The sequence below is a fragment of the Trichosurus vulpecula genome, chromosome 3 (genome assembly GCF_011100635.1).
Source record: "Trichosurus vulpecula isolate mTriVul1 chromosome 3, mTriVul1.pri, whole genome shotgun sequence".
NCBI lineage: Eukaryota > Metazoa > Chordata > Mammalia > Diprotodontia > Phalangeridae > Trichosurus > Trichosurus vulpecula.
The window spans coordinates 134,322,431-134,333,253 of record NC_050575.1 but is presented as its reverse complement, the minus strand read 5'-3'; the positions used below and the strand labels follow the sequence as shown (position 1 = coordinate 134,333,253).

General features: G+C 37.6%; 1 protein-coding gene across 1 annotated transcript; it reads right to left on the bottom strand.

Moving 5' to 3' along the window:
- Positions 1 to 9,060: 9,060 nt before the first annotated feature.
- LOC118842241 (olfactory receptor 2D2-like) lies at positions 9,061 to 9,996 on the bottom strand. Its single transcript, XM_036749838.1, has one exon. The coding sequence runs from the start codon at positions 9,994 to 9,996 to the stop codon at positions 9,061 to 9,063; it is 936 nt and encodes a 311-aa protein (XP_036605733.1).
- Positions 9,997 to 10,823: the final 827 nt, after the last annotated feature.

Here is a 10,823-nt window from a genome sequence, read left to right as displayed (position 1 = left end):
CCAGTAGTTCCTTCCTTTCACAGGGCCATCTTGGCTCCACCCTATTTATTTTTTTTGATCAATATTCATTAAGGAAATTGGCCAATAATTTTCTTTCTTTTAGCTCTCCTTGGTTTAAGAATCAGCATCATATTTGTGTCATACAAAGAATTTGGTAGAACACCTTCTTTGCCTATTTTCCCAAATAGTTTATATAGTATTGAAATTAATTGTTCTTCAAATGTTTGGTGGAACTCACTTGTAAATCCATCTGGCCCTTGAGATTTTTTCTTAGGAAGTTCATTAATGGCTTGTTCAATTTATTTTTCTAAAATGGGGTTAAGTATTTTATTTCCTCTTCTGTTAATCTGGGAATTTTACATTTTTGTATATACTCATTCATTTCACTTAGACTGTCAGATGAATGATAAACAGTTGGGGAAAATAACTCCTAATTATTGCTTTAATTTCCTCTTCATTGGTGGTGAATTCACCTTTTCATTTTTGATGGGGTTAATTTGGTTTTCTTTTTTTTAAATCAAATTACCCAAAGGTTTATCTATTTTACCAGTTTTTTCATAAAACCAGCTCTCAGTTTTATTTATTAGTTCAATAATTTTCTTGCTTTCAGTTTTATTAATCTCTCTTTTGATTTTCAGGATTTTTAATTTGGTGTTTAGTTGGGTATTTTTAATTTGTTCTTTTTCTGTTTTTTTTAGTTGCATTCACAATTCATTTATATGCTCTTTCTGCATTTAATTGACATAAGCATCTAGAGATATAAAATTTCCCCTAAGTACTGCTTTGATTGTCTCCCATAAATTTCATATGTTGTCTCATTATTGTCATTCTCTTTGATGAATTTATTGTTACTGTGATATATTGTTTGACCCACTCATTCTTTAGGGTTAGATTTATTTAGTTTCCAATTAATTTTAATCTATCTTTATATGGCCCTTTATATCATGTATTTTTTTATTACATTAGGATTTGAAAAGGATGCAATTACTATTTCTGCCTTTGGGCATTTCATTACGAGATTTTTGTGCCCTAATACATGTTCAATTTTTTTTTGTAAATGACAAATACCACTGAGAAAATGTATATTCCTTTCTATCTCCATTCAATTTTCTTCAGAGGTCTATCATATTTAACTTTATCTATTCACTTCCTCAGTTTCTTTTTTGTTTATTTTGTGGTTAGATTTATCTAGTTCTGAGAGGGGGAGGCTGGGGTCCTCTACTACTACAGTTTTACAGCATATTTCCTCCTAAAACTTATTTAACTTCTTTAGAAATTTGGGTATTATACCATTTGGTGCATATACGTTTAGTATTGATATCATTTCATTGTCTTATGGTACCTTTTAGCAAGATGAAGCTTCCTTATTTGCTTCTTTTAATTAGATCTACTTTGTTTTTGCTTTGTCTGGGATCATGATTGCTACCCCTGATTTTTTTTTTACTTCAGCTGAAGCATGATATATTCTGCCCCAGACTTCAACCTATGTGTCTCTCTCTTCTTCGGATATGTTTTCGTAAACAGCATATTGTAAGTTTCTGGCTTTTGATCCAATCTGATATCTGCCTCCATTTTATGTGAGAGTTCATCCCATTCACATTCATGGTTGTGATTACTGACTGTGTATTTCCCTCCATCCTATTGCCCTCTTGTTTATACTTTTTTCTCTCCTTTCACCCTGTCCCTCCTTACCACTGTTTTGCTTCTGAGCACCACTTCCCTCTATCTTCCCCACTTGCTATTAGCCACCCCTTTTCTTTTCTTGTTCCCCTCCTACTTCCCTATAAGGTAAAATAGATTTCTATACTTAGATAAGTGTGTATATTATTCCCTCTTTGAGCCAAATCCAGTGAGAGTAAGGTTCAAATATTGCTCATTCCACTCCCTCCTTTCTCTCTACTCTTTCATGCCCCTTCATGTGTTATAATTTATTCCATTCTGCCTCCCCTTCCTCTTCTCCCAGTCCTATCCTTTTTTCACACCTCAACTTCTTCTACCTCTCTTACTTGATTTTTAAAATGCTTTTTGAGCTCTTCCAAGAGGACTTCAGCTTGAGATCAATTAATATTCCTCTTTGGAGCTTTGCATGTAGTCATTTTGACATTGTTGTTCTCTTCTTTTTTTCTTTTTTTCTTAAACCTTAAATACACAATAGAGAAAAGAAAGAGAAACACATTATCAACTTAAATATTGAAACATAAATACAAAATAAGAAAAGAAAGAAAGCATGTCATGTGCATGACAGAACATAAGAAAGGATTCAAAATATATAGCAATAAATTTCCATTTCAAGAAAGTGTGTATAATAAATGCTACATATTGTGGTGAGAACAGTTCATCTTTTCTTTGCTTGCTTGTAAGTTTTCTTTTCTTTTCTGCTGTGCAATTTTTGCTTTGTTCTTTTCTTCCCCTCCCACCCCAAATGCTACAGCTAAGCACGGATGAATTTATGTATAGATATCAATATATATGTACACATATACGTATATACACATATATACATATATGGACATATATTTTCCCTAACAAATTCTACTCATCCTCTTTGTTTTTATGTTTGTGCATATCTCTTATTTTCTATCCCTGCTGACTCCTCTACTTTACTTCTACCCACTCTCTTGCCCTCCTATTACTTAACCTATCCCCTTTCCAAGGATCCCTCCCTTATCTTCCCGTTCCCATAAATCTAAACCCTCTACTATACCCTCCTTTTACCTATTCCCTCACCTCTCTCCCTTCCTATCCCCTTAAAGTTTTATTTCTTTCTGAATATAGAAGACTTTAATCCCTCTCTCTCTCTCTCTCTCTCTCCATATCTATATCTATATCTATATCTATCTATCTATCTATCTATCTATCTATCTATCTATCTATCGTTCCCTCTTGAATCCATTCCTGATGAAAGTAGGTTTCCAGAACTAACAGCCCTCCTCCCCTATCTAATTCCTTTGTGTTGGTTCTTCCTCTTGCACCTCATTTGTATGAGACAAGTGCTCTGTTTTAGCTGTTTCTAAATGGTTTTACTAAAAGTAATATAAAACTAATATAATATAATATATAACTAAAAGTTATGTCATACTCTGTCTACCCCATCTTTCTTATGAACTATCCAATTACTAATGACAATTTTAGACATACATTTTACATACATAAAAGGTAAATGGTTGGTCCTCAATGAGTCCCTTGTAATCAGTCTTTAGAATGTATCTTATATTTCTCTTGGCCCTTGTATGTCAAATCTTCTATTAAGTTTAGGTGTTTTTTTTTAAACAAAGTTCTCAAGGTCTGATAGTTCATTAAATGTCCATTTTTCCATTCAGAATCATGTTTAGCTTTTCTGGGTATCATTTTTTTTGGGCTGGAAGCCCAGTTCTTTTACTCTGATATGTAGTGTTCCAAGACCTGTGGTCTTTTACTGTTGCCACTGCTAGTATTTGTGTGATTCATATTTAAATTATGAACATATTTATTTTTTCTTGTTGCTTGGAGTATTTTATCTTTGAATTGGGGTTTTGGGAATTTGACTATAATATTCCTATGGGTTTTCCTTATAGGGTCTCCTTCAGGTGGTGATCAATGGATCTTTTCTATGTCTATTTTCCCCTCTTGTTCTAATGCTTCAGGACAATTTTCTTTAATTATTTCTTGTATTATTGTGTCAGGATTCTTTTTTTGATCATAGCTTTCAGGTAGTCTGATTATTCTTATGTTTTCTTTTCTTAGTGTGTTCTCCAGATCAGCTGTTTTTCTTTTTTCATTTTCTCTTCTATTTTCATTTCTTCTATTTTGTTTTATTGTTTCTTGATATCGAATCACTTTGTTGGCTTCCCCTTGCCCAATTCTAATTTTCAAGGAGTCATTTTCTTCCTTAAGATTCTGGATCTTCTTTTCTAATTGGTTAACTTTCTTTTCATAATCTTGTTTTTGTTGGATTGTTCTTATTTTTTTTAGTTTTTCCTCGATCTCTCTCATTTGTTTTTTAAACTCTTTTTAAAGTTCTTCTATGAATTCTTTTGGGACAGGTGACCTTTTAATGTTACCCTTTGGGGTAGAAAAGTGTTTCTTTGCTTCCACATCCTCCTCTGAAGATGAACCCTGGTCTTCTCTAGTCCCATAGTAATTTTCTGTGGTTAGAGTCTTTCTTCTTTGCCTGTGCATTGTTTTTTGTAGTAGTAGTAACTTAATTTTTGTAGTCACCTATAGTCCCAGGGTACGGGAGAATGGTGCCTCTGGCCTCAGATCTTCAGATCTCCTCTCTGGCCTGGAAGTGGAACCAAGACCTCCAGCCTCCAGCCAGTGGCATCCCATCCCCACTGCTTCTGTACTTATTGAGTGGGCATGTGCTGGTTACTTCTTGCCCTCCAGCTGCATTTTCACGGCACAGCTGAGTCTTGCTTTCCTTGTCAGCAGAGGTTCCCTCGACCTTCCCTAGCTCAGATGCCCAGCTCCCCTTTCTATCCCTGGGTAAAAGTTGTGTGGCTAGGGCTGAGGCAGCCTTCCAACCCAACTAACCCCGGGGCCTGCTGCTTGTTTAAGGAATCTAGGACCTATTTTCAAGGTGTTTACTCTTCACATGGACCAAACTTCATCCTGAGATTTTTCTTCAGATCTTCTATTGTCCCAGGAAGAACGCTGTTATGCCTCTACTCTTACTTATTTTTACTGCTCTATGTTTGGCCTAAAGTGCTATTTTATCTCTTTTGTGGGAGAAAAATCTTGAGAGCTTGGAATTTTCTGACTTACTCTGCCATCTTCTCAGAATTCTCTCCTGTTGTCCTCTTCTGAGTTTGTGTTTTGCTCTTCCCTGTCACCATAGTAGCTTTCTATGGTCAGGGCTTTTTTTCTGCTCATATTCTAGCCTACTTCATCACTTTTAAAGTTGATCTCTGCTCCTGAAATACAGTAGACAAGCTTCTTGTTCTAGGGCCCAGAGGTCTGGTGACTGGCTTTTTGTGTAGGGCCTCCAGGGCTGATGTCTTTCCCAGTACACTGGGGTGGCCTGGCCTAGTCTCACCTGTTGTGCTAAGGATTCCAGGGCTAGCAGTTTGCTTGCTGCACTGGGGCTGGAATCCTCACAGATGGCCTGCTATGCTGTCTATTTGCTGAGCCAGGACTGCAGAGCCTGGGCTGCCAATCTGTGGCTAAGAGCCTCCTGCTGATTTGCCTGGACACCACCTATACTGGGCTCTGTCTCTCTTTTACCCAAGTGAGACAGACCTTTCCTGAGGTCCTTCTAAGTAATCTTGGGTTCAAAAATTGTTTCACTCTGTCTTTTTGTGGGTTCTGTCATTCCAGAATTCATCTAGAGGCTTAATTTAACTTCATTACAACTTCCTTGCTTTTCTCCACCATCTTGGCTCTGCCTCCTAATAATGCAAATTAAGCTTAGAAGTGTGCTGTACGTACAGTTTCCCTCCAGAGAACTGGTTGTTAAACATTAACAAACACAACTTTCTCTGTTTTCCAGGTTAGTTGCTTTTGATATCAGATGTTACATTTTTCTCCTTATTTTATACCTTAATTTTGTTCTAATATTTCTCGCTGCTTTATTTTGCCTAAAGAAGGGCTAAAGTAATGGAATTAGAGATGCAACCCCTGTTATCTACCTCACATTCTCTCCATCCATGTAGATACTTCCCATGAACAGTGCTAGGAGACCAGAATAGAAGCTTACCTGAGAGACCCTGGGTGAACTCAGGTGTACTTTCTTCTAGCCACATGCAGTATAATTGTCTTATTTCTTCATCTCATGCTGAATTAGTACGAGATGAAGCCCTTCCTGAGCTCTGGGAAGTGGTGTGGTCTTGTCTTGTCTCTTAGCACTGCCTGTCCTGGAGAAAGACATGTCTCAGTGTGCTCCCTGAGATTCATAAATTTGAGAATTAAGGAGATCTTAGTACAATATGCCTGATTGACTCCAGCCATTGATGTCCTAACAGAGAATGGATGACTTTCTATTGGAATTGGGGAACTCCTGGAGCTTAGTTCTCCAAATTGCCCAGATATTTCAATGCCTCACTGCCAATTAGAATTAGAATCTCTATGTTCCTGATTGGAACATTCTATCAGAAACCTCTAGGGGATGACTTAGATAACATTTTGGCTCTGCCAGTCACAGGAAGGCATATAGAAAACCCCTTCCCTATCAATCTTCATTCCTGACTGTCCTAGTAACTAATTTTCTTGCTTCTAAATCCATTCCTGCTTTCAATGCCTCTGTTGCTGTTAAAGACACTAGCATCATCTTGGTCATCCATGTTTATAACAGTTATCTTTAGCTCTTCTTTTTCCCTCTCTCCTCTTATCCAAATCTGTTGCCAAGTCCAGTTAATTACACCTTGATAAAATCTCTTGAGTCACTGTCTTCTCTCTATTCATACTACCAAATCTCTGGTACAAGCTCTCTTAACTCTGTTATTGGTCTTCTTTAACAGCCTCCCTTTTGATCACCCTACTTTTAGCTGCTCCTCTCTCCAACTAATCTTTCACATGGATGTGAAAATTATTTTCTAAAATGCATTGGTCTCTCTGTGTTACTCCACTGTTCCAAAACTCTGAGTGGCTTCTCATACAAATGTATATTCAGCCTGGCCTGCCACACAATCTAGCTCCAAATAAACTTTCCAGCTTTACTTCTCATTGTTACTTAGTATCTTTGTTTCCACAACTGTAAAGTGGAGGTAATATACTTTTATACCCAACTTACAAGATTGTTGTGAAGATAGCCCTTTGTAAATCTTCAGAATAACACAAATATTAGATGTTATTGTTGGGTGTAGCCTAGTGTGTAGGAGTCATAGATTTCAAGAGCGAAGGTAGGAGGGAAGCTAGGTAGAGTTCCATTTGGGACATGTTCATAGGTTTGCCATATCTAAGAATTTGAAGAGAATTCAGGGGCCTTCCAATCCAACTATATCACCAATGCGATACCCACAGCAGCTGCTATGAATATGCCAGCATATTTACAGGTTTGAATTGCAAGATGTAACAGACTCTCTAGCTCAAAGATGAAATCAAGACATTTATTCAAACACCAGAAAGCTAGATCCATCACAGTAATAAAGAAAACTATAAACATTATCAATGCAGGGGGCACTGCCATCCCCAAGCCTTCCCTCTTTCAGGCCTCCCCACAAACAAGCTCCCTTAAGCAAAATCACTCCCTTTCTCACTCACACTAGCTGCTCTGCTCTCTGCCTCTCTCCCAGCTCCAACTCACTCGCTTTCTGTTCCACCCTTCCTGCTCTACACCTTCAGCAAGCTCCTCCTACCATAGGCTCCATGTGACTCAGACTCATGTAATTCAGGCTTCCATGTCACTCAAGCAGGTCACACAGGCCTATTAATGTACAGAAAAGGTCTTCCCATTCCCATTAATATAACACCAACCCACACTTTAAGAAGGCTATGCTAAAAAGCATACCATCAAAGTAATCCTCCAGCCTTGGTTTGAAAATCCCCAGTGAAAGAGAAGCCACTACTTCCCAAAGCAGCCCATTTCACATTTTCAAAGCTTTAATCATTAGGAAGTTATTTTTGACATGAAGTATAAGTTTGCAATTTTCACCTGTTATTTTTGGTTCTACCCTCAGGATCCAAGCATAACAAAACTAATCTACATCAGTCTCTAGGGAGAAGAGGAACATTAGGCTCATAGAGCAACACAGTTCCTACATAGCATTAGTCCTACCAACCATAGTTCTTTGCGTATTGTTCCTCCCCTTTAGACTATAAGCTGCTTGAGAGCAGGGATGTTTTTTGATTTTTTTTCTTGCTATCCCTAGTACTTACTACAGTGCCTGGCACATTGTAACAGCTTAATAAATACTTGTTCACTTGACTTTACTTGAGTGTAAGAAAAAAATCCATGAAATTCTGAATAACTAGACCTGTTTGGAAATTGAATATATTGTATTAGGAGGTGAGGAGTTCTCTGTCACTAGTGGTTTTCACATAGTGGTTAACAGCTTCTGAAAGATGCTCTACAGGGCATTCCATTTTAGCTACAGATTGAATCAGAAGACCTCTGAGATCTCTTCCAACTTTGAGATGCCTGGATTATTTTAACTAATTTTCATGTGCCAAGTTTTCAAGTTCTCTCATCACCTGCCACTCATCCCTGGACATCTCCCATATTAATAATGTTCTTCAACTGTTTAATTCAATGCAGAACACAGAATACAAGGTGTACTGTTACTATTTTGAACACTTTATTTCTATTAATGGTAGTCCAAGATACAATTAGAGGAAGTGGTACTACCTAATGGAGAAGCTCTTGGAGTCAGGAAGACCTGGTATATACCCTGTTATATACTATCTTTTGACTCCAGGCAAATCACTTAATCCCTCAGATTTGTAGACAACTTATTTTCTAAGAAATAAGGAGAGTTGCTTATCTTTATAGGTAGAAATAATTTCCTCAATAAGATTACCATCTCATTACTATATATATGTATATATATAATATGTATGTATACATATACATATATACATACATATACACATACATATATATTTATAACATGAGTATATATGTATATATATATGCATATGTATGCATCTATACATTTGTGATTTTGTTAGTAGATGGTAATCTCTCCATTTAAATTATATATGTGTATGTATATGTGCATTTTTGATACCTCTATCCATCTACATATAGATATAGACAGTGAGAATGTCCTTATGTGCCTCTCTCCATTAGTTTCCCAAAGGCCTGCATCTCCTATGCCCAAGGATCCTTATATCACACATGGCTCTGTTCTCCAGAGTCCTGTGCAGAATTTCCAGGAGGTTAAAGACTTCACAATAATAAGACAGCTTTGAGTCCTCCATACTGGCATATCCCACCCAAATCTCCAGAGTAATAGATGCGTCATCCCACACATCTCCCTGCAAATGAAGATATATTAAGGGTGTATAATATACAAACATTTTTTTATATTATTTGAGAACAATATAAACATAAATTTTATACCACCAGTTATGAGGGAAAGGTGATTTCTTCCCAGGGAGTCTTGGAGGTCAGAGATGTAGCCAAATGTAAACATATTTTGAGGTTCAAGGTATGTGGGGTTTCCCCCTGTTGACTGCATTTCTAAGTGCCCTCTTCACATCCTTGTTCCGCAGGCTGTAGATAAGTGGGTTAAGCATAGGGTTTATCACTGCATAAAAAACAGATATTAGCTTCCCCTCACTCTTGGAGGACTTAGGTATCATGTAGGAGATTATTCCTGTTCCATAAAAAAGGATGACCACAAGAAGGTGGGAGCCACAGGTGGAGAATGCCTTGAGTCTCCCTGAGGTTGTCTTCATCCTGACAACAGTCACTATGATAGAGCCATAGGAGACTAGGATAAGGGACACGGGTGCGAGAAGAATCACCACACCCATGAGGAAAATGGCTGTCTCTGCTTGGTGAGTGTCTGCAGATGCCAAAGGTAGGAGGGCTGGGGCCTCACAAAAGAAATGAGCAATCTTATTGTCTCCTTGATAGGGGAGTCGTAATGTAAATGTAGTATCCACCAAGGATGCTACCAGTCCACTGACCCAGCATCCCAAGGCCAAATGACCACATACCTTCCATGTCATGATGCTTGGGTAGTGCATGGGGTCACAGATTGCTAAGTACCGGTCATAGGACATCACAGCTAGCAGGGCACACTGTGTAGACCCAAAAATGAGGAAGAGAAAAATCTGAGTTGCACATCCCATAAAAGAAATGACTTTCCTCCTGGTCATCATGTGAACTATAGCTTGGGGAACTATGTTAGTTGAGAAGAAGAGGTCAGCTGTAGACAAGTTGGTCAGGAAAAAGTACATGGGTGTATGGAGTTGTGGGTCAGTCAGAACCAGGTAGATGAGGAGTAAGCTCCCAAGCACAGTAGCCAGGTAGACCCCCAGGAACAATACAAAGAGCAGCACCTCAGTCTGAGGGTCATCAGAGAGCCCCAAAAGAAGAAATTCTGTCACCCAGGTCTGGTTGGCCTGGCTCATGTTCCTTCTGTTTCTTTAGAAAAGACCCAACAGGTAGTTGATGTGGGGATATATCCTGTAGAATTATATGATCTAATATTGTTAGATGTTACCTGGTTGCAATCTCCCACCCAACCAACAACAAATGTTCTGATTAGTGCCCAGTGAATATGATATTTGCAATGATATTTATTATATCATGCAATGAAGAAGTGATTCTATTGTTGTGCATCTCCAATTGTTAAAAAATGTTTCCATATAATGAAATGAAACCTCTCACTCTATACTTTCCCACTGTTGATGTTCCATTTGTTCTTTGGCTCTACATAGAATAAAATCTCACCCTTCTGCTACATAAAAAAACTTCAAAAATTTTGTAGACAGATTTCATCAACTTTCTAAACCTCTCTGTTCCTGGCTAAATACCACCTTATCTTTTCCCTTTATAAATAGGATATACTGTCTAGGTCTTTCCCATTTCTGTTCTCCTTTCTACACATATGTTCCATTTTGTTAATGTTCCACTCAAAATTTGGGGTTAAGAACCCAGTATAATCCTTCATATGTTGTCTGACCATCAGAAAGTTCACTGCTTTTAGACTAAAATGACAAAATATTGTACAAACTTTTTGTTTTCTATATTTATATCATACTAGTCCCATTTTGAGCAGATAGTCAACTAAAGCTTTTGAGGTTATCTTTACTTGAATGACTTTTGAACTAGGTTGATCTCATTCTCTGATTATGCTGATGGTTTTTCAGCAAGTATCAGAAATTCAGATTTAGCCATTTGACTAAATCCTGTTATATACACATGCATGCATGCATGCATATATGATCTCTCTCTC

What these genes read in the sequence shown, in the direction of transcription:
- LOC118842241 (XM_036749838.1), bottom strand. Translation starts at nt 9,996, where the DNA reads ATGAGCCAGGCCAACCAGACCTGGGTGACAGAATTTCTTCTTTTGGGG.